Source organism: Dermacentor silvarum, chromosome 2 (genome assembly GCF_013339745.2).
Source record: "Dermacentor silvarum isolate Dsil-2018 chromosome 2, BIME_Dsil_1.4, whole genome shotgun sequence".
Taxonomy (NCBI): Eukaryota; Metazoa; Arthropoda; class Arachnida; order Ixodida; family Ixodidae; genus Dermacentor; species Dermacentor silvarum.
The window spans coordinates 64,632,493-64,656,147 of NC_051155.1; the positions used below are offsets into that span (position 1 = coordinate 64,632,493).

Consider the following 23,655-nt stretch of genomic DNA (forward strand, 5'->3'; position numbering starts at 1 on the left):
GTACAGTCACAGTCAGCAACCTATATATATATATATATATATATATATATATATATATATATATATATATATATATGCCCCAAGGTTTGCGAGTGGTGGCGCTGGCTAACACTCCCAAGGTCAATTTTAGTTGTAAAAAACCTAAATACCCCAGAAAGTGGATGGGAAAACGGTTCCGCGGTAGCTCAATGGTGAGAGCATCGCACACGTAATGCGAAGACGTGGGTTCGTTCCCCACCTGCGGACAGTTGTTTTTTCATCCGTTTTCATTTCCATTAATTTATCATTTCTTTCATTCAATTAGTAAGTACAAGTATTTCCCCTATGTTGTCCTTGGTGTCATTGTTTGTTGGCTTCTTATGCTATGATAAAAATATAGGGCCCCTCGGTTCCCTTTCTTCTCGTTTATATATATATATATATATATATATATATATATATATATATATATATACACCTTATAGTGGTGGCGTGGAGCAGAGGTAGAATACCCGTCTTCAAATCTGAAGGTCGTAAGTTCGAATCCTACTCCAGTCCACCACATCTTCCGGCATGGAGTGGTGCCTGACACCGGCAAGATAAACAATATATTGCCGAGAGCTAGTGGGGCTATAGTAGTTCAGGTGCAACTAAACTAGGAAGGCCCACTAAGCTTCATCAAAGTCACTGCCTCACCAGAACAGGAATTGGCCTCCCTGGTGCAGTATTCGGCCACTACCTCCCTCATGAGCAGGGAGAGGCCTTCGTCCTGCAGTGGACATAAAATATAGGCTGATGACGATGATGATATATCTTATAAAGAAGACAGAGCGGAGCTCGGGCTGGGGTGCTGAGAAAGCAGAGGACGACGAGGCAGCATAGAACAATCAGCCCGGTGAACGGGTGTTGTCGCTGTTCCTCCTTTACAATATATATATATATATATATATATATATATATATATATATATATCATAAGAAGCCAACAAACATTGACACCAAGAACAACACACACACACATATATATAAGCATAAATCTCAGAAGTCATACGTAGTCATAAGGCATTCTCATATATACAACCATAGGGCCCCTTTTACCTGCATCGTGTCAAGTGTTACAGACAAACGGACGGACAGTTTTCCGAGGGAAGTAGCCCTAGCATGCGTTCACATTAAACAAATATGACTACCAATCCACTCCTGTGAAGGTGGTTGGTCAGCGAAGCTGTAGATACGTAGCACCTAGTGTAGGGAGCCTTGTCAAACACTGATCCCATGATATGCTCCCATTACGCACGTTGCTCTTCAAAGTGATATAGGACACAAACACACGTGTCAATGCAGCTTACAAAACCTTTATTTTATTTATTACTTTGAAATGACTGCTCGAACTGCGTTGTGGTCGCTATGATACACAGTGATGTTTCCCGTTTTTTTTTTCGTGAAATGTTTTTGGTCAAAGTTAAATCGGTACATGACCCGTGTGCGGTAGTTGCCTGGCTCGGATCGTTGAAATAACCGAGACCAAACTCTTCCACGAAGCGGGTGAACCACTGCTTTGTTTCCGGTTTTGAGATGTCTACGTTAAAGACTCCGACAACGATCACCGGCGAGGGATTGGCGGCAACGTACGCTGATCAACGCGAAAGTGCGCGCACCTCGTCATAAATCATGTGGTTTGAGGGCTTTTTTATTCGCGCGTTTCGTTTTGAAACGAAAGCTGTGCTGCATGTTCGCTTCACACCTCTGCCTTACGGACGGGGGGTATGAGCCATTGCGCCTGGCCCTGCACTGCCGCCGGGATCGGCCCACCTGGGTTTTCTGTCGACGTGACGGATGCGAAAAAGCCCGGGATCCTAGCCATAGACAGCTACGCAAAAAAATTGTGGCTTAATGGTTAGAGCATAGGCCTGTTGCTGCCGCCACCAGTGCGCTAGCCAGCCAGCCACAGTCAGGAAAATCCGGGAGGGTTGGCAAAGAAAGGGGCTTCGCTATTTAAAACGGCCTTGCGAGGAATTGCGCTGTCATTCTGCGATATCACAGAAGTTGAGCGTTTCTTTTTTGTTCAGATTTCTTTTTCTGAACTAAGTTTCAGTTATGTTTCGTGCCTCTCTGCTCTAACACGACACTCAATTCCACTCTCCTTAACACGACTGCTTTTATTTCATCGCCCATTAGACAACACATAACCCCAGAATGTCTGTTGCATGGCCCCTAACAAACGGCTGGAGCAGTATGTCCCCTAAAGTGAAACACCAGTTATGTTTATTCCCTGCACTTCACTTTAAAATTCATATATGACAGCTTGCTATCGTAATTAAAACTCGTCCGATCACAATTAAGTCGAAATGCAGCTGCAAAATATCGCTCGCCAGACCCGTACAGATAAGCAGCTCAAAGCTTGAGGTGCTGTCGTTATTATTATTATTATTATTATTATTATTATTATTATTATTATTATTGTTGTTGTTGTTGTTGTTGTTGTTGTTGTTGTTTTTATTTGATATAAAAACACACATACATACACACAGAGAAAGCGAAATAGGGAAGGAGCAGGCTGCCAACAGCCACCGAGAGGGCCACAAAGCCTGCCTATTCTTAAGGAAGGAAGGGGATAGAAAAAGGAACTTGAGGGTAAGAAGGTAAGTAAAGAAGAATGAAACAGCAAGATGACAGGCCACAAAGACGAAAGTAAAGCAAGGCATACAGTGAGTGAGTGGGTATGTGCCGAAGACGGTAAAGTCATCAACATAAGTAGGAACAGAAACATACACGCAGAAATAGAAAAAAGAAAGACCAAACAGGTGGCACTAATCACAGAAGGATGTAAAAATATAAAAACAACGTTAGCAAGAAAATATGCTGAAAACAGCCACCGTACTCTGGATCAGTGATAATGTTAGATTCTTTCTTTCTTTCTTTTGCGAGAATCAAATTTACACTCTTCCGAATTATTTGTGTCCATTATCATTCGATAAAGGTTTTCCCTTCTCACTCTAACATCCCCTAATTATTCCGCACTTTCATGATCTCCCTACACACGCATTATTTCTTTTCAATAATTTTATAGACACTTTATTTCATATATTTTCAATAATTTTATATAAACTCATGCTCGCTGGCTTTGTTAATAACTTACAATTAACACTTGACGCGGGCTTTCAGGTTGACGCAGTATTTCTGGATTTTTCAAAGACTTTTGATCGGGTCCCTCACCACAGAGTTCTACTGAAACTAGCACAGCTTAACATCCACCCTAATGTGCTCGCCTGAAATAAAGACTTTCTATCGTGAAGAACTCAGTTCACCTCTGTTAATAATTCTGACTCATCTTCTGCTCATGTGACGTCTGGTGTACCCCAAGAAAGCGTGTTCGGTCCCTTGCTTTTTCTAATCTATAATAATGATTTGCCTACCTGTGCGGCATCCAGAGTTCGACTCTTTGCTGATGACTGCGTAATTTACCGTAACATTACCAATGACACTGACCGCCAATCCCTACAAACTGACCTTAACGAAGTAAGCACTTGCTCATCCTGGTTAATGACCTTAAACGTTTCTAAAACAAAACATATGTGTTTCACTCGTCGTACATCTCGTATTCCAACCATTTACATCCTTAATAGCAATGCTGTAGAACTAACAACAACTTAAAAGTACCTTGGGGTGCACCTTCAGTGTGACTTAACATGGCATCACCATATCAACCTCACCCTAGCGTCTGCTAACCGCTCTCTTGGTATTCTCAAACGTAACCTAAAACATGCCCCTATCCACGTAAAAAAGCTTGCTTATGCCAGTCTAATACGTCATAAAATTCAATATGCTGCGGCGATTTGAGACCCCGATCAAGCCTAAGTTATCACTAAGATCGAATCCTTGCCGAGCCGTGCTGTTCGTTTCATTTTTTCAGACTACTTATCCTATACAAGCGTCGCAGAACTGAAAAAAAAAAAAAAACGTGCGGAACTGGAAGACCTATCATATCGCCATAAACTCGCTCGTTTAACACTTTTCCATAAGCTTTATCAACATCCATTCCTTCACAACGATTTCTTTCAGTCACCCCCATCCCATCTTTCCACGACATGATGATTCTCTCAAAATTAAACCCGTAAAGTGCCATTCATCCTCTCATGCCAACTCATTCATTCCTCGAACGATCATTCAGTGGAACAATTTGCCATCACACATCGCAACAGAAACTGACATAAAAAATTTCAAGATTTACTTCGCTGTGATCGAAATGTGTAATAATAATTTGTTGACTTTCTTTTGTTCATCCTTACCTTGCGTATTATGCTTTATGTTTTAAATGCTGTTTTTATTATTGCTCTATGTATTGTTGTTGTTCTTCCTCATATGTTCAGCGTTTATTAATGATTGTATCGCCCCCTCCCCCCCCCCAATACCCTCCCCGTGAGGGCCTGTAGGGGTAACATAAATAAATAAATAAATAAACAAATAAATAAATAAATAAACTTTCGTTTTTATTCTTTTTTTTTCTGACTATCGTTATCGCTCCTACCGACCGAATCCTCGTCCATCTCCAGCAGTGGGTGCGCTCCATAGTTGTGTTTCCGCAACAGCAACAAGAACGATAAAATTCATGGCCGCCGCAGCTATGCGTTAAAATTTCGCTGCGCAGAGGGCATCGCTAGCCCTCCCATTGCAAGTTGGCTATCAGTGCACGCTTAACCGACGCACAACGACAAACGCAGGTGAGTAGATCTGCGTTGCCACGCCGTTAAATCTAAACCGCGCGTGCCTATCGTGCCAGTTATGACATGCGGTGGTGACGCGCCAGTTAGTCGCCAACCATGCCTGAGCAGGTTGTACAGCGCAGCGCCATCACGCTCTTCCTAGGGATAACTTTGAGCTATAGTCACTCTGTTGTGTATATTTATATAGTTCACTTCTTAACTCTACCCTTCTTGATATCCTATCTCCCTGTCCCGTTTGCTGGCGTATGGTATACAGTGCTGTTGCCCGCTTTTTCACGGCACTGCAGATATCTCTCTTTGACTACGGCACTCCTGCACCTTGCCTCAGTCCCATCAGCAGGTGCGTAACACAGTGCAGTCTTTTTTATATATATACAAAAAGGGTCATCATCATCATCATCATCAGCCTATATTTATGTCCACTGCAGGACGAAGGCCTCTCCCTGCGATCTCCAATTACCCCTGTCTTGCGCTAGCCTATTCCAACTTGCGCCAGCGAATTTCCTGACCTCATCATCCCACCTGACTTTCTGCCGTCCTCGACTGCGCTTCCCTTCTCTTGGTATCCATTCTGTAACCCTAATGGTCCACCGGTTATCCATCCTACGCATTACATGGCCTGCCCAGCTCCATTTCTTCCGCTTAATGTCAACTAGAATATCGTCTACCCCCGTTTGTTCTCTGATCCACACCGCTCTCTTCCTGTCTGTTAACGTTACTCCTAAGATTTTTCGTTCCATTGCTCTTTGTGCGGTCCTTAACTTGTTCTCGAGCTTCTTTGTTAACCTCCAAGTTTCTGCCCCGTATGTTAGCACCGGTAGAATGCAATGATTGTACACTTTTCTTTTCAACGACAGTGGTAAGCTCCCAGTCAGGATTTGGCAATGCCTGCCGTATGCACTCCAACCTAATTTTATTCTTCTGTAAATTTCTTTCTCATGATCAGGGTCCCCTGTGAGTAATTGACCTAGATAAACATATTCATTTACAGATTCTAGAGGCTGACTGGCGATCCTGAATTCTTGTTCCCTTGCCAGGCTATTGAACATTATCTTTGTCTTCTGCATATTCATCTTCAACCCAATTCTTGCACTTTCTCGATGAAGGTCCTCAATCATTTGTTGTAATTCCTCTCCATTGTTGCTCAATAGGACAATGTCATCTGCAAACCGAAGGTTGCTGAGATATTCGCCATCGATCCTCACTCCTAATCCTTCCCAGTCTAAGAGCTTGAATACTTCTTCTAAGCATGCAGTGAATAGCATTGGAGAGATTGTGTCTCCTTGCCTGACCCCTTTCTTGATAGGTATCTTTCTACTTTTCTTGTGGAGAACCAAGGTAGCTGTGGAATCCTTGTAGATATTTGCCAAGATATTCACGTATGCCTCCTCCACTCCTTGATTACGCAATGCCTCTATGACTGCTGATATCTCTACTGAATCGAATGCCTTTTCATAATCTATGAAAGCCATATAGAGAGGTTGATTGTACTCCGCAGATTTCTCGATTACCTGATTGATGGCATGGATATGGTCCATCGTAGAATATCCCTTCCTGAAGCCAGCCTGTTCTCTTGGTTGACTGAAGTCAAGTGTTGTCCTGATTCTATTGGAAATTATCTTGGTGAATATTTTATACAATACTGAAAGCAAGCTAATGGGTCTGTAATTCTTCAATTCTTTAACGTCTCCCTTCTTATGGATAAGTATAATGTTGGCGTTCTTCCAGCTCTCAAAAGGGTCATAGCTGCTGCCAAAGTTGGCGATGCCGCACCTTCACGAAGTTCCCTTTTTCTCTTTCCAGAAAATCTAGAAAATCTATGTCGTCTATACATTGACTAGTGTATATGCATATACTAGACGTCTTCGCTTGGCTATACGGTATAATGTCTACATGCGCTCTGTAAACAAACTTGTAAACATGTCTGTTACTTCGTTCGGTCTACTGAGGGTTACAAATTACGTTAAAAGCGTCGTGGCAACTATTCGAAAAAAGTGTAAATCCATAAGCGCACATACTGTTTATAGATTCTATAAAGCCTTAAAATTGTTCATATGTGTTTTAGTTTTTTCGATGACTGCCTAAGGGAACACTTCTGGGAGCGGTGGCACGAGAGAGGTTTATGTACTGACATTTGAAGAAGCGATGTATCCGCGTTTTGCGGACCATTCGATCGTTGCCACTTCGCTCGAAAAATGAGGTTCATTTCCACCCCGGCTTAGTAAAATTAATGGCGCTTGTGCGGTACACGTTGAAAACATCTGCTCCTGCGTGAGGAAGCAACTACAACAACCACAACCAAGAAAGAGGGAACGCTAGACAAAGTCAGCAAAAACAGCATTGACGAAAAAGGACATTGAAGCAGCAAGCACTGGATTTCGATCGCACAATCTAGTATTCTAAATCTGTCTATCTCGCAGTGGTCTATGTAACGGCGAGATGCATGAGCAGTCATTAGCTTCGCTGTACCAGTTTTCGCATGGTCTCGCGCTTTCCACCCGCTCCTCTACATATATACTGGGCTTTGAGAGGCCACGCTCAGTAATTATGCATGCACATGAGTTGCTTATCGACCTGGAGACAAAAGCGACATATATAGATCCCGCGATTTTGACGAACGAGTCGGCTTCACAAGGACGAACAGAGGCGGCCCATCTCAGGACCAGAAAGTGTCTTCATATACGTTCATGGCGTTCTCTTAATGAACGAACTTGAAGCACTGCGCGGCCCCTTCAGCCACGAAAACAATGAACGGCTGTGCAAGAGTAATTTTCATATACGATCGCGACTGGCGGCTTCTCCGCTACCGAGAAGCAGATTAACGACCGCAGTAATGGGGGGCGCGTGCAGAAAAAAAAGTACAGCACACACACGTCTCAGTCTGCTTTCAGGCCATCGTTTTTCGCTCACGTTTGTGTTTGAGTAAATACCGGCGCGTTTCTGCAAAACGCGTATGTGTCTTTGTGCTGGTATCAATGACGTACGGTCTTGGACGGCGAGGTACACATACCTAATTTATCCTGCAAGGCAATGTCGGTGAGCCGACCCTTTCATAATTTATTCAGTAAAAAAGGCATGCCTACCGTTGGACGCCAAATTGCATGGGCCATGGATACGACGAGCGAATAAATATAGGCGGTAAGCGTGACATAAGTATATATATTATGAGCGCCGAGAAGTAGAAGGAAAGAGCGAAAAGTCTAGGCTATGGTTAGAGCAGTGTCCAAAGGGATAGAACACTGGCGTCGCTTTTATTACAAGCGCGATTGCTGTTGGACCTGCCAGGTGTTCACTTCACCGCTGTCGAACACATTCCCTGAGGATACGCATTGTGTAGCCGGACAAGCATAGAGGGACAAGAGCACAACCTTCGCGTTTGTACAACTATTTTGTGTTTACCACGACTGGGCATGCAAGCGTCTGCGTCGTGCGTAGTGGCGGGTGCAACCTGAGTGCATTCTTTCAAATCGGCTCCAGAAGGGCGCACTACGAAGCATGGGCAACGTATGTGTCAACGGTACTGCGCGGGTGTCTCCAGCGGAGTCCCGGCAGCAGGCCGCGGGCGCAAGCAAGACGCGACGTCCTCCCGGATGGGACGCTCCAGAACCGCTGCCCGACAGAATGACCGACGAGGTCAGTGCCTGTCTTCCTTTTGTTGACGGATGTATGACGGGCGAGCTTCGCGCGGTATAGAGTTTCCTGCAAAAATTTCGCGTGGAACCAGTGGGAACAAGCTAGCTATACCACAGCACACACTGAAAAGCCAAAGGGTCATGATGTCTTCGTTCCGAGACAAGTTCAGTTTGTGTGGTCGGTTGCTCGCGACCATAATTGGTTACTCTCGCACACCAATTTAGCGCAAGCGCACTTAATCTCGACTACAGTCGCCAGCCGTCGATCACTTTGATGACGGGGCAGCTCACGAAAAAGTCATGGCAAGCGAACAGTGGTGGCAAGTATGTGCGATAAGAAGAGGCTAAGCGGTTAATTGTTCTTTTCGCTGATTCCCGTAGTCCTCAGTAAAAGATGACTGCTCCCTAGAAGCAGTGCAAATTCTGGTCGTGGAACTCCAGCAATATAGCAAAATGTTGAATACGTGCACGGTGGAAGGCGAGATTAAACCAAGTAGAAGTACATCAGACAAGAGGGCGGTATAGGTGAACATGTCTGTCAAGGCTAGGTTCCGGATATGAGACATGATCTTTGAGCGATAGTGCAGGGAAGAGAAGCGCAGTCGAGAACGGCAGAGAAATGTATGCCGCGATAAATAAAGGAAATTCGCAGGCATGAGCGATTGGAAATCGTTAGGAAAGGCATTCGTCTTACAGTGATCATGAAATAGGGTAAGGATGATTATTTGAGTAATACTTAGATTTGACTCGTATTTTCGACAAATGTTGAACGAGTAATGTACTGCGCGAGATACACGAAGAATGGCACAAAGCGAGATATATGACAGAACTTGTACAATATCCAGTGACAACAATGACGTCCTATGGATCTCCTATGGACATCCACTGGCAGGACATGGATATCATAGGAATGTGTCTAATACGTCCCTCACATGGTCGTGCAGGACATGACCGTTTGGCAGCCCTTCACATGACCGTTTGGCCGCACTTATCGTACGGACATTCCTTGCATATTAAATGCCATTGGCGTAGCGCCTCTAAGACGGAACGAAGAGACATAGAAACACATACACAGATGCTGCTCCTGTGTCCTTTCGTCTCGTCCTAGATGCGCTACACCGATGGAATTTAATATGACGCACCAGCAAGCTCAACGTGCCACCTTAGTAGACTTTATCCCCTGCATGTCCGCGAGGGAAATCATGGGGACATGCTGGTTACATCTTACAGACATATATGCCAGGGCCTTCTGCACAGTGTTTGCCATAATGTATATTACGGTCGCAGCACACATTGTGTGACAAATGCAGAGCTCCCACGCATCAACAACAGATACATTGCGTGCACACGTTACGCGCGCATTCACGTGTGCGGAAATGCAGCATACGTACTCCTCATTCCTGTAGGCATTCCGCCCAGCACAAGTGGCTTATTGAACTAATTGAAGTTGTCAAAGTGAATTGCGTCATAAACTTCGTAAAGTAAGACGTTCACACGAGCTACAGACATGATAGCTTCGGACTGTAATTGAAACATGCGAGAAAACAGTTCTGTTACGAGGAAACTCAAGGACATAGCCTCTTGGATGACAAATATTAACGTGTATGTCAAAAAAATTCAAAGCCCTTGCCCCTGTCGAGGAAATGGGGGTAAGCAAACCTTGTGGCAAGACGACGCTGTCGCAGGCGTTCCGCTTCGTTTGCCCTAACCTCAGGGTCGGAGGCTCTTTGCTAACGTTTGGTCTTAACATCGCGCTCCCGCAACTCGGGGTCCGCGGCTCTTCGCTCATGTTTCGCCTGGCCTTCGGAAGCCCTCACGCTAGAATCGGCACATCGAGGACGAGCCCTTTCCCGAGCGAGTTCGCGGCGCCGTTGATCAAACGCAGCCTGCTCCTCGGCGGAACGCACCACACGTAGCCTTCCCATCCGGTCGCTGAAACTGATCTGAGGCGAGGAAATACTGGCGGAGTGCGCGCCAACCCCCTTTCCTTCCCTTTCTCTCCCCGCGACACACCAAACGACCCTGATTGGTCGCGCACGCCACGTTATCCAGCACCAGCGCAGCTTTCCCGGCTCCTGCCCTTCCTTTCTTCCTTCCTTTATTTCTTTCCTTCCTTCCTTCTTGTATGCGAGTATGCGCCACAGGCGACATTTTGCGTGACTACGCCGCCACCGAAATCTCTAACGCAATAAAAGTTTTGCATGAAAAAGGTCCATGTGCGATTTCCTTGGGACATCCGTGGTAAGATACCCGAGACATGTGAATGTGCGATATCCGTGATGTCCGCGGTGGGAGATCCAAAACTGGACGTACGTTGGATGTCCCATTTCTATCCGAAACGGTGCACGGACATTTCGATATTATTCGGATGTTCTACGAACTTAATGTTGTCACTGAGTATGAACCAGCTAGTCCGCAACACAGTACTTTTGACAAATGTATCCAATAACTCGGTACATCGGCGACACGCCTTGCTACTCAAGGCACTTCAGCTTGGCCGACTTGGCAACCACCGCGGCTGCAGCAGGTGTTCGGATCATCATTTAGTGCACTTGCTAACGCCTTATATTTCTTCTGTGATTTACTTCTTCCTTGTAGACCGTTTATAGGCCTCCAAAGTTATTCACAGGTGGCATACGTGAACACCTTGGGAAATATCTAGAAAGATTCCACAGCTACATTGGTTCTTCACAAGAAAAGTAGAAAATTACCCATCAGGAAAGGGCTCAGGCGAGACACAATTTCTACAATGGTATCCAGTGCATGCTTAGAAGTATTCAAGCTATTGGGCTGGGAAGGCTTGTAAAGTAGTAGTGAGGATCAACGGCGAATATCTCAACAACCTTGCCCTGTTCAGCAACACTGGAATGAGTTGCAAAAAATTATTGAGGACCTTAACCGAGAAAGTGTATGTGCAAGGTTGAAGCTTATTATGCAAAAAACAAATGTTCAATAACCTGGCAAGGGAAGAAGAATTTATCATCGCCATTCAGCCTGTAGAGTCTGTACAGGAGTATGTTTATCTAGGTCAGTTACTCACAGGGGACTCTGATCATGAGACGGAAATTTACAGAAGAATAAATATGGGTTGGAGTGCATACGGAAGGGCTTACCAAATCCGGATTTGTATCAAATCATTACCAAATCATGTACGCTCACGAGCGTACAAAAGCGAGAAGAGAAGCTTTTGTGCTCAGAGGCCAGAGGTATGCCACCATACCAGAGGCCAAAGAACAACCAGCGCTCCTACCTAGCTTTGTGCTTGTAGTAATCTTTTTTTTTTACGATTTGCGTCAATATAAATATTACAGCAACGAAAAGTAATATTAATTCATAATTTATTACATTTTTCCTGCAATGCAGTGGTTATCTGCAACTTAGTTTTTAACCAATCACGGAGCCGCGAGTTGTGACGTCGATGATGGTTCCGGCGAGTGCCACTGGGCGATGATGCAGTCCGCAGCGATGTAGTGTTCTTTTGCGAGATTAAAATATAAAATATTTCGATATCGCTGCTTTGACCTACGCTGGAAGTATTTCCAACCGTCAGTCTGAGCAACCTGCAACAGAAAGATGGTGGCTTGAAAAGTGTTCGAGGGCCCCTTTAACGTTACATTTTTCGTTGCATCGCTCTTTGCGCGCTCCTTAACTCATTCTCGAGCTTCCTTTGTTAACCTCATGTTTCTGCGGGCCCCATATGTTATCACCGATAGAATGCAATGAATGTAGACTTTTCTTTTCAACGAAAGCGGTAAGCTCCCAGTCATGATTTGGTAATGCCTGCCATATGCTCTCCAGTCCACTGTTATTCTCTTAAATTTTCTTCTCATGATCAGGGACCACGGTGAGTAATGAACCTAGATAAACGTACTCTTGCTCAGACGCTAGAGGCTGTTGGCGATCATGAAGTATTGTTCCCCTAATTGCCAAGCTATTGAACATTAGCTTTGTCTTCTGCATATCAATCTTCAATCCTATACTCTTTCACTTTCTCGGTTAAAGGGACCCTGATACGATTTTGTACAAACGTAGTGAGTCTTTAGGGTAGGTCGTTCTTACCATTAAGTGACACATTTAAGCACTCCGCGTGAAGTGTGTAATTTAGTATAAGGTTCTAAAAGTGTGCATCGCTACCGATCGCAGCGGCGCGGCTCACTTGAGTTTTCAGCCTCTCCGTCACTATCTACGTAGAAGGCGCGCGTGACGTCCGTCGAGCGAGCTATCCGATCGGTTGCCCACGTTGCGTCATGGATAATTTTAAAGCGAAAGCTTTACGAACCTAGTCGATCCGAGTTTCGCCGTCGCCAGCAATTTGACCTTCATTTGACCGCAGCTGCGCCGTAGCCTTGGCAGCGCATCACGTGAATTGCGCGCCTAGCTCCGCTAGAGTGTACTAGTATTTTAATTTAGACTTCAGTGCACTTACCGATGGGGTTGTGTACTGTGCGCGAAGGTCCGAGTTGGCAGCTTGGAGCGAGCGCCAGGGGCGTAGCCAGAAATTTTTTTCGGGGGGGGGGGGGGGTTCATCGGCCCGACCGGGGGGGGGGGGGGTGCAAGCTTCTGATTTTCTCTACGTCACGTGATCGATAATCAATATCGGTAGTTTAAGCAGACTCTATACATGTATATCCAAGACATGGGACCGCCCCCCCCCCCCCCCCCTCGCGTGTGCGTGTGAAGAAATTAAGGAAAAAGTAAAGTAAGCTCAGTAAATACAGTAAGTACGACAGGTACAGTGGGCGTTTGGAGCAACGGTCTCTCATCGCGCCACTGAATGGACCAGTCTTCGAAAACGCATCATTGAGACGACCCGTGCGATCGGAGAAGACATCATTAATTGTTAATCTCCGTTAAGCGTAGATGGCGTCGTCCTCGTCGGGGCGAAGTGCGTTTCACAAGTCAAGGACGGCTATACGCGTGGAGATGCACGTGTGACCAGGCTATACCTACTCCCATAGCAATAGCTTGTTCGTTGCGTCTTTGCGTTAGAAAACTTAAATACGCGCAGAAACGCGTAAGGCTTTTTTTTTTTTTTTTTGCCGAAGCTTTCGTCGCCTTGCTCCCTCATACGAGAGGGTTGCATTTCCTGCGGCAAGTGCATGGGCCGCTGTGTCTTCCGCTGTGTGCGAGCGTGCAGCCGTCATTTGCCTTTACGTCAACATATTCATAATTGTACAGAATATTTCACCGCACAGCATAGATATGGCATGTGTACGCACTTTAAGTAGTGCGTGCAACTCATTTCTGCTTCACTTACGCTGGTGCAAACAGGAAGCGGTCTTGTACCTCACAGAATCTCGACTGATTGGTGTACTAGTGATGCAGGAATGAACTCCGGTATTCTTCAGTGCATAGTGCACATAATCAATTTCTCAGGACGCGTGAACTCCGACGAGAACTGTCAGCGCCTGCAACAAGAGTTTACTTACGCTGTACTGCGCACAGCAGTAATTCATGTATGCTTGTCGGCTGTCTGTTTCGCGCATTCTGTTGCGAGTCGGTGGAATTTCACTGCTGTCATCAACCCCTTCGTGTGTACATTGCTGGTTTGGGATTCCACAACAAAACAGCAACTACCAGCCTTCCGTAATTTCTGGTTTGGGATTCAACAACACAACAGTAATTACCAGCCTTCCGTAGGGGCGCAATCGCAAACAAGAGACGTTTCTCGCGTAGACTACGTTCGTACTTGGGAAGCGGCAAGCGGGCGGAAAGGCCAAAGCGGCCGGAAAATTTTTTCCGCGCCTGTCCAAGTTGTTCACATTTGTTTTGCTACCGCCGCGGCCGTCGCTGCCGTTTTCGTCCAGATCCATCTCATCTGCGTACGTTTGTCGGCGTGGTGGCGCTCATTATCGCATTATTTCGAGCGGTATGTTCATTCTTTGACCCACATACCGTCATCAAAAGTGATCATTTTACACAACTTCGCGTGTCATCTGCGACCTTCGGTAAATTCCTCGTTGGCGTTCCGTAATTCTCACACGGGCGCGGTAGCGCTGAGTCACAGGTTGGTGCCTAGGCGTGATAATATTTCTTTAATAGCTTTTATTTACAAGTTGTAATAACATTTCATCATTTCGTATTGTCGGCGCCTCCAGGACACCAAAGGGGCAACGGAAACACCACAGCTAAAGCCCGGGCTGGCCCTTGTGTTGGGGCTCGCCAAAGCCTGCGCGTCCTACGTGAGACCTACGCTCCCAATCTATCGTCGCGACGAGAAAAGCACCCCGAGACTTCTGCAACATACCGTACACGTGCGAGGAGAATTATGGAGCGCCAACGAGGAATCTGCCTAACTATTGTCTGCCGTGGAAGTGGAAGAAATGGCTTTTATACTGCTACCTACTTGTTTTCTAGAAATGGACAATGAATAAACGGAAGACGCGGACACCTCGGAAACGGCGGTGGTGGGTTCGCCTGGCTTTGCAAAAGCGCGAGAAGTTGGGTCACGCCGCAGTTGGGTTGTTCGTTGCCGCAGCTCCGGTCGCGCGACGTCGAATACTATCGCCAGTATTACTGACAGTACGTTTTAGTGCCACTCTTGTCGTAGAGCAAGGGCTGGTTCTTGATCGCGTTGATCAGCATTCCAGCCTACACTTTTGGGGCCATGTTCAATTTTACGACCGGCTGTTTACATGCTAGTGTAGCTTCCAGTGAAGCAGAACGACTTTCCGCCGCGTTTCCGCTTCGCAATGGCGAAAAAATCGGCCCGAGACCGAGAGACCGATTTGGCTCGCTGCCTGTTTTTCTGCCTGTTAATTGCCGCCTAGACGGGCGGATTTTTTCAAGATTTTGTCGCTTTCGACAGCTTCGAGACCAAGTGTGAACGTAGCCTAAAATCCTGCGCGAGCGCGGCCTAACCGCACCTGAAGGGAAGCGGCGGAAATGTATACCGGATATTTCGACCACGTGGGGTCTTTAACGTGCACCTAAGTCTAAGTAAACGGCCCTCGAGCGTTTTCGCCATCATCTAAAATGCGGCTGCCGCATTTGTTGCTTTATTTGTTGCGCATTTGTTGCTTCAGAATGCGGCCGCCACATTCTCGCCCAAAACATAACAGAGTGTCAAAGCCTTGACAAACACCGTGACAGTTTTTCCCATATGCAGACATGATTCGCTGTAAATTACCAACCCAAACGGAAGCGCCCAGGAATGAAATTGTGATAGTAGCACCGGTTTTATGAATTATGTCAGCGCGAAGCGACGAGAACTAAGGGTGGGTAAGGGGGGGGGGGGGTTTGCGGAAAAAATTTCGGGGGGGGGGGGTTGAACCCCCGAACCCCCCCCCCCCCCCCCCCCCCCCTGGCTACGCCCCTGGCGAGCGCCGAGTTCGAACGATGTGCATTAGTACACTGTAGCTCCGCCGCCGCCGCAGGCTTGGAACATGCGCTCTCCGCAGCTGGGTCACCGGCTGACCACGTGACTTGCCGCCTGGATAAGCGGTGCGCCGCGCACGTGCGACCTTGGAGAGCGAAGTCGGGCGGTCTTTGAGCGTTGCGCGGGAGCAGCAGGCTTTGAGCCGTCGTCGGCAAGCGGCGTCTGACCACCCCGCGGATATCGCCCGGGGTGCGACTGTTTTCACAACAAATCCGTGCAGGGGCGGGGCCTCGCCTCGATGACCGTATCACCATTTCCTTTTTTTCCCTCTGTTTGGCCGCGCGGTCGGTGTGCGGCGCCTCAGTTCGGATCAGCTTATTCCATGTGAGCGAGAAGTTGGCGCGCGTATCCTATTCGCGGCTTGTGTTGTTTTGTTTCGCTTGTGAAAGCGCGGAATGCAACAATGAGCGAGCCTCCTGACCGACAGAAGGTGATCGAAAAGTACCTCTCATTCGACGTGAGTATCGTCGAATGAGAGGTCCTCTCATCGTCGGACCTCTCATTTGGCGCGCGTATCATATTCGCGGCGTGCGTTGTTTAGTTTCGCTAATGAAAGCACGGAATGCAACGATGAGCGAGCCTCCTGGCCGACAGATGGTGATCGAAAAGCACCTCCAAGGGTTACATCATCATGAAGATGGCTACTCCCATGGCTACCTGAAGTCAGACGATGAGCTTTAAGCATATTGAGAGGTCCTTGGCTGCCGTCAACGAGAGGTATGCTGTGCGGACATCAAGAGACCTGAAGAAGCTGTCTAAATGTAAGGATATATCAACTGCTTCTTTCGCTCTGCGCGTAGATTTATTGAAAAACGCAGTAGTAATTTTAACCAGGTACTCAACCCGGCAGAACTTGTTTTCAGTTGCGGTTAGTGCACAACACTAGACAATTTATTTATCTTGATTCGCCTTTTTGATGATCTGGTTACCGGTTCAGAGCTCCCCTGGCATGAATTTATTTTGGTTTGAGTGGAGTATTGTTCTGGTTACAGCGACATGACCCGATCCTCAGAAATTTTGATAAACGTAAAAATAACTGAACTGTTATTTTCGGTATCAGTCATGATTATAACCGCGCATGCAAGCTAATTGTGACTTTCAAAAATGAGAAAGTCTACCCCTGTGCTCTTTACATAAATGCCTCAGAGCTGCGCTTAAGCGTTTGATTTGTAAGCATCTGCTCAAGTTTTTTTTGAACATTGAATTCAATACATTCATTGAATACATTCATTGAACATTGAATTCAATTCATTCAAAATTGATTTTTTTGTTCAACATTGAACAGTTCAATATCAGGCCTATGCCTTGTAGCAGGACCACAGCCGTGTCACGACATGGAGTACAGCTATGGTGGCCCTTCTAGCCACCATAGTACAGCCCCACCGCAATTCGTGTCTCGTGTGGCGCGTGTTGTGCACGATTGCTTTTTCAATATCAAAAAAAAATATGAACAGATGCACGTAAAACCCCTGAAGCCATGATCTCATTGAGGCATGCCGTAGTGGGGAGCCTCCGCCAGTAGCGCACCCAGGATCTCTGCCAGGGGGGGGTTGACAGTTTGCCAATACCATCTAAACAGCACTAATTTCAATTTCTTCACGGGAAATTGTCGAAAAAATGCGCTTTTTGCGAGTGTGCAGACGATTGCGCGTCTTACATCTTAGTTGCAGTACTCAAATGCGTAAGGAAAGAAAAGGGGTTAAACAAAAGGGGGAGTTAAGTCGGCCTCAGGGGGGGGTTACAACCCCCGAATCCCCCCCCGTCGGTGCGCCACTGGCCTCCGCACCGATTTTCACCACCTGGGGTTCCTTGACGTTCACCCAATACAAGGGCATACGAGCATTTTTACATTTTGCCCCCATCACAATGTTCCTGCTGTGGCCGGGAATCGAGCCCACGACCTTGAGCTTAGCAGCGTGATGCTATACACTAAGCCACCATGGAGGGTGTGATGTTTTTTGCCACTGCATGGTCAACGTTGATGGTGAAGTGATTAATGAACCATTTGACACCGCAATCACACACCTTCCGACCTGTGAACTCTAAAATTTTTAAATTCCTGTTGAGACAACACCATGGGGTGGGGTTGGGTGGTGTGCCGACGTTACAATGCCTCCTCGGCTGTTTCCACGAGGCGCCCCCACCTCCTTGGGAGGAGTGAACAATCAAGCCTGCCTTGAGCGCACACCTATTGCGGGATACATGCACACTTCATTTAGCCATGATTTACCTTTGAACAAGCTAGACAGACAGCAACGAACTTGGAACAGCAGAGGCTCACAAAGCAACACATTGTTTATAGATCCCAGTTGCCTTTCACAGACTTTGATGTTGGTGATTTCACCTGCTTCATGATAACTCGCTTGAAGCAAGTGTCCTTCTGGTGTCCTTTCACTATTAAAAGACATTAAAGGGTGTGGTTGGAGACCTACAAGCGAAACTTTGTTCGGATCTTGTTTGCAGTGCAGTATATCTGTTCCCGTTCAGCATTACCTGTGAGGAATTAACAGAATCCCCAGCACTATGACTGCAGTTCAGTGAAACTGCAGGTATTCAAAAGTATGCAGGAAGCTATGCTTTATATGGCATCTTGCGCTGCCACAAGAGGGTAACAGAAGTGCCACGACAATTTATTTTTTGAATGAGTTTTTTTCAATATCTGACTTCTCCTATTTCAACAACTTCTTGTGAACAAAACTTATTTTTGCAAAACAATATGCAACATTCATGAAATTGTAGAACAAGCTAAAATTCGCAAAACATTATAGAAAATTCGGGACAGTTGGAAGGTATGCATTTACTAAGAGTGATTATACAAAATGGACGTTTGCTAAAGGGGTTGAAACTCAATGCGTTTTTCTACCGGTACATACATAGTACATTTGAATGCAGCAGGTGTAGCATCAAATGTTTGAAACCCATCTTCAATTTCCTAACATCTCTTGTACTACATTAAATCCTTGTGTTGTATTTGTATCTCATATTGTTGCATTTCTGTTCTTTTATCTTGACTTATGATTTATTTATGAATTTATTTATGATTTCTTTTTTAATTATGTCTGTCATTTCCAATGGGTCCTTACTTGTATATTGTATGCCCACTCTGCTAAGGTCTTGTAAAACATTGTAATATCAACGAATAAATAAAAATAAATAAATAAAATGGCTAGCTACAAAATTAATATTTATAGCTAGCCAATAAATTAATAAATAAAATGTGTCAGTGATTACTTCCACTGCAGGCGGTCATGCTGAATTATGGCAGCTGACTATGATCTTGATGACGGTGAACACAAGAGTGCATTGCTTTGTGTACTATTGACACACTCTGTAACGTTTGTTCGCAGAAGCTGCCAGTACTTGTGCAATAAGAATACGCCATTATCATGCGCCTGGTGTTATTGAAGTGCTTGCCTGTTGTTTGCCAGGCCGGGTTTCCTGATCCAGACAAAGGATACCAAAATACTTTATTGAAGGAACAAACTAAAAAAAATCTAATAATAAAATAGAGGGAAGCTTGCATAAACCAGTTGCAGCAATTCTTACACTTTTTGTTGCACACAACTAATACAGCAGGTGACAGAATATTTCCGCCACACCACATCATCTTAGTATTGAACCAGTTCAGATGTGGAATCCTTATTTTACTTATACATATTTATTTTGGACCCCTGCCATGCTTGAAGGAAATGCAGTTGTGCCCAGTACACCTGTATGGCATTCTCGGTACCTGGCTGTCAGAATGCGCTGATACTATAAGAACCCACGCACTCCCGTGTTAGTGCTGTGATCAAGATATGTACAAGCCTATTTCTCACAGCAGTGCCAAATAATACAAACAAAAGGTTTATTTCTACATGTACACGATTAGATCAAAACTTGACCTTCTGTTCTCTGTCCGAACGAAACGTCTTCCGCTTTCCTATGTTGCTCAATATAAATATCAATAAATGTGCGAATTTTCTGCTTGACTTGGAGGGTGTTCTTGGCATCTCGCGCTATAATGGGTATGACTTCATCAAAGCGCATGAGGGTTGATGGCCTGATGTCTTCGTGCAATGAGGATGCTGAAATGCATAAAAAAAAAGGAGTTAGAATTTCCTTTTGCAGCGTAGTAACGGCACTTCACAGAAGAGATTGCCGGTGCATAAATTACATAAAAGTGCACTCCTGTTATCATGCACCTGCTTACACTGTAGTGGCGCTGTGTTCAAAGTGGAGAGAAATCCCCCACCTGACTGCTGGCAAAAAAACCTAACGAGTGTACTGCGCACTTAAAGAGCCCTTCATCAATGGCCCCATTGTAAATTGTACTTATACATTGGAATTTGTAAAACAGTCTAGGGAGAGCGTTTTACCACAAGAAATTTCTTTAATTAGCTAATTATTAGAGGAAACAGGAGGCATTGAAATGTTGCAGTGCTATGCTGCCAGGAGGCAAGCTTCACTGCGACACATTCTTTGTTTGCCTCAACTAGTGTCTCGTAGGCGACATTCCTTCTCTGTAGTGTGCCATACCAGAGCCGAGGGACCGTGCTATGTTTGCAACAAACGTTGAAATTGTGGCGTCGCTGCCGTCGCTTTATTCTGAATCTCTGGCCAATAAACGTTGGCTCTGGCTGTTTCGGCAGCGCTCATTGGCTGAGGCGAGCTCATGGGCTGAGTAGCTGTCGTCTGCTTGACACACCGTCGTTGTTGTGTCATTTGCATTCTTTCCGCCGCTCTTTTTCCATTTTATTTACAATACATCGGTGGGGAATAATATCAATGCTGCCGCCACCGAGTATCCGCCTGTAAAAGCTCCATGCACCTGCGGTAGGGTCTGCAACACGACAAGCGTCCGGCCGGCGCGCGAGGCCGCTCATTCAGGAGAAAGAGACGTTAGCGCCACCAACTTTCAATAAAAGAAGCCTCAGCAGGGAGCCTGCGTTGGACCCACTCCCCAAATCTAGTACACTCTAGTTGCGTGCTTTGCATAGGATGATTTACCGAATTCATGTGCCATAATTAGTGACGTTGGAGGCACTGCTTCTTACATGGAGGAATGTATGTGTGTGGCCTTGGTTTTCCGGCAGAAAGCGCAGCTCTCCAGAGAGGAAGCGCGCTTGAGCCTTCATTTCAAATATCAGCTGCGCCATGTAGCAGTTTGATACTTTCCAGACACGATCGCTAGTGCATGATCTATGCAATGGGCTTGTCTGTTTACAAGGACGAAGCAAAGTGAGGGGAGGGGCCCTTTAAGCCATAACCACTTACTACAGGGACGTTCATATTTCGCCTAAATTTTTTCAAGAAAATATTTTGCGCTGTGCCACTCTTGCTCAAATTTCGCAGAAAGACCACATTTTAATGCCTACATCACTGAATGTAACACTTAGTACAGTTAATGACCTGGTTTCTAAGAAAAAAAAATCAAAGTTGCTTTCACTTACCGTAAAAACCGGAATATAGGTTGAACTTTTTTCAAAAAACCATTGCGAAAAGTCGACCCTCGTCTTATATACCGGACATTGGCGGAAAAACTACGGAAGTCTTGCAACAATGGGCAGATGAAATAAACAGCCGCCTTCACCATCGCATTCAGGCTGCTTTTTCACATTTTGTTTCAAAACGAGCGGAAGCCGACGGCAATTCACTGTCGCCTTCAAGAAAAAGGCGACTGAGTATGTGGAAGCCCACGGCAACCCGCTAGGTTGCCGTGGGCTTCGTATCGTGCGACCATCGACCCACGTGTATGCCAGCACCTTATCATCACGGCAAGGAGCAGCATTTTAACAAATACTGTAACCATTGTGCAACCGGCTGAGTCGCATTTGTTTAAAGGTAAGGGTGTCTTTCGGTACTTTTGCCATTGAAAAAGATTTTTTTCATTTTTAGAATTGGTTAGTTGGGGGGTCGACTTATAGTCCGGTTTTTACGGTAGGATCCAACCTACTGCCGAGATGGCACTAGCATATAAGCTTGTGTTGCCGCCTGCCGGAAGCTGCAGTAAAGCAGCTGTTCAGGGAGGGTTGCCACGTGCTGCCCACTCCTCTGGAACATTCAATCTAAAAAATTACTCAAACACCAACCAATGCCTTTAGTTGGAAACTTTGGGAATGCATATCTCGAAACTGGTGCCATCCTCACAATTCGTTCGAAGTGGATATGACTTTCAATGTCGACGGCTACAATTCATTAATTACAATGTTTGCCATAACATAACTAGATTAAAAGTTAATTAGTGAGACTTTGTTAATTAGTACAACTATACATACAGTTTGATTTCTTGTGCAAATAATGTACGCCTCGGAGAGTAATCAAGCTCAAGAAGTAGAATCATGCTACATGTTACGGGTGATTTTTTAAAATTCATTTCACGATAGCAAGGGGAAAAAAAAAACATAGCACTAGCGGTCGTCGACCAGAACTTGGAGAGAAAGCACATAGACATTGGCAGAGAGCTTGAAATGCTGGCATCAAAAGTCAACATGATCATTTCAAAGCGCAAAGAAACTGCTGCGAATGCTTCAGTGTTTGGTGCCAGGACAAAACAAGCCAATGGAGCCTGGCACGGGAACTTGAAGAAGCACTGATCAAGTGGTTCAAACAAGCGAGAGCTTCCGGTGTAATCTTTCATGGTAGCATTCTCCTAGAAAAAGCTTTGGAAATTGCCGATGTCTTGCTAGCACCACGACTTCACTGCATTGAACAGTCGGACAAGCAGTTTTCGAACAACCATAGTCTAAACATGATTTCAGAATTCACGCTTTTTTTGCTGCCACCTCTTCAAACGTTTGCCTTGCGTATCTAATGATTTCTTGTGTCGTGATTTAAAGTTGTTCATTGCATGGCTCTATTTGTAGAATTTGTAATTCTGTTTCCTCGTCTCATCCTGGTTTTGCTTATGTATACGTTTTAACTGTTTTTTGTTTGTTTGCTCTTCCTGCTAACTCCTTGTAATACTCTTCATTGTATTAAGCCACCCTGCTAGAATTTGTTTTGGTATTGCAGTATATATAAGTAAATAAATAAATAAATAAATTAGACATTGTCTATCGGCAGGTAAAGGGTAAGGCAGTGAGCCTGAATCCGGCTGATGTTGAGAACTTGAATGGCACTGCTCCCCAGCATGATCAATGCTTATGACTGGTGTGACGTGTGAAATGCACATGAGCTTGGCCTTTTCTTCAAGGTCCAGCCTAGCAAGTTGCTAAGCATGAAGGAAGAGTTGTGTGCTAATGGTAAGATCAGCAAAGATCGCATTTTGGTACTTTTTTTGCTGCACTGAAGATGGTAGCAATGTAAACAAGCTGTGGGTGATTGGAAAAGCGAAGAAACCATCATGCTTGCGGAACATCCACAAGCATAACACGAAGGCATGGATTATGTGCGACATGAGCAGTTTTTTCAAAACCTCGATGGACTTAGAACAGGGGTTCTCAGGTACGTTCATCCCAGGGAACCCTGCTAAGCTCCATAAAGTGCCAAGGAACCCCCCCCCTCCCCCGATTTAACCGAATTATCGAGGGTATCAAGAAAACAAACAAATGCTGCACTACGTCAACACGCTTTTATTTACTCAATGAATCGTCAAATCTTGTTTCTATTTAGCACAAGACCAGTGCGGAAGCTGAAATTCTCTTTATCTCATGACTGATTAGCGCTAGCAGCGGCGAAGGCCTCGCGACATCCTTCGCGGCGCGCGTTTTCATCTGAGACGCGCTTTGCACCAACGGGCGCACATCCCGATTATTTTTTCGCCACTCAGCTGCTCGCCAACAAATTGTCCGTCCATCGCGATGTAGCCGGTGCTTTTTAACTTCGACAGCTTTGCACTGAGTAAAAGCGAAACTACTGCTTGCCGCAACCGCTGTTGACGAAACCGCGGCCGCTATATATCGACACGATCATGGACGGCGACCTTGCGGTTCAGAAGGCAGGCGGCTGATGCACGCGCCAAG

The 23,655-nt window shown here is 45.6% G+C and overlaps 2 protein-coding genes across 2 annotated transcripts in view; one reads left to right on the forward strand and one right to left on the reverse strand.

Moving 5' to 3' along the window:
• Positions 1-9,308, forward strand: part of LOC119440098 (2-amino-3-carboxymuconate-6-semialdehyde decarboxylase) — a 60,391-nt gene extending 51,083 nt beyond the window's left edge. Inside the window, exons 6-7 of the mRNA XM_049662749.1 lie at positions 8,180-8,335; positions 9,279-9,308. Of these exons, the coding sequence (XP_049518706.1) occupies positions 8,180-8,335; positions 9,279-9,308 (186 nt within the window). The remainder of the gene's footprint in view (positions 1-8,179; positions 8,336-9,278) is intronic.
• A 10,234-nt stretch (positions 9,309-19,542) lies between these two features.
• Positions 19,543-23,655, reverse strand: part of LOC119441544 (GTP-binding protein 10) — a 43,053-nt gene continuing 38,940 nt past the window's right edge. Inside the window, exon 9 of the mRNA XM_037706158.2 lies at positions 19,543-19,779. Within this exon, the coding sequence (XP_037562086.1) occupies positions 19,580-19,779 (200 nt within the window). The 3' untranslated portion in view covers positions 19,543-19,579. The remainder of the gene's footprint in view (positions 19,780-23,655) is intronic.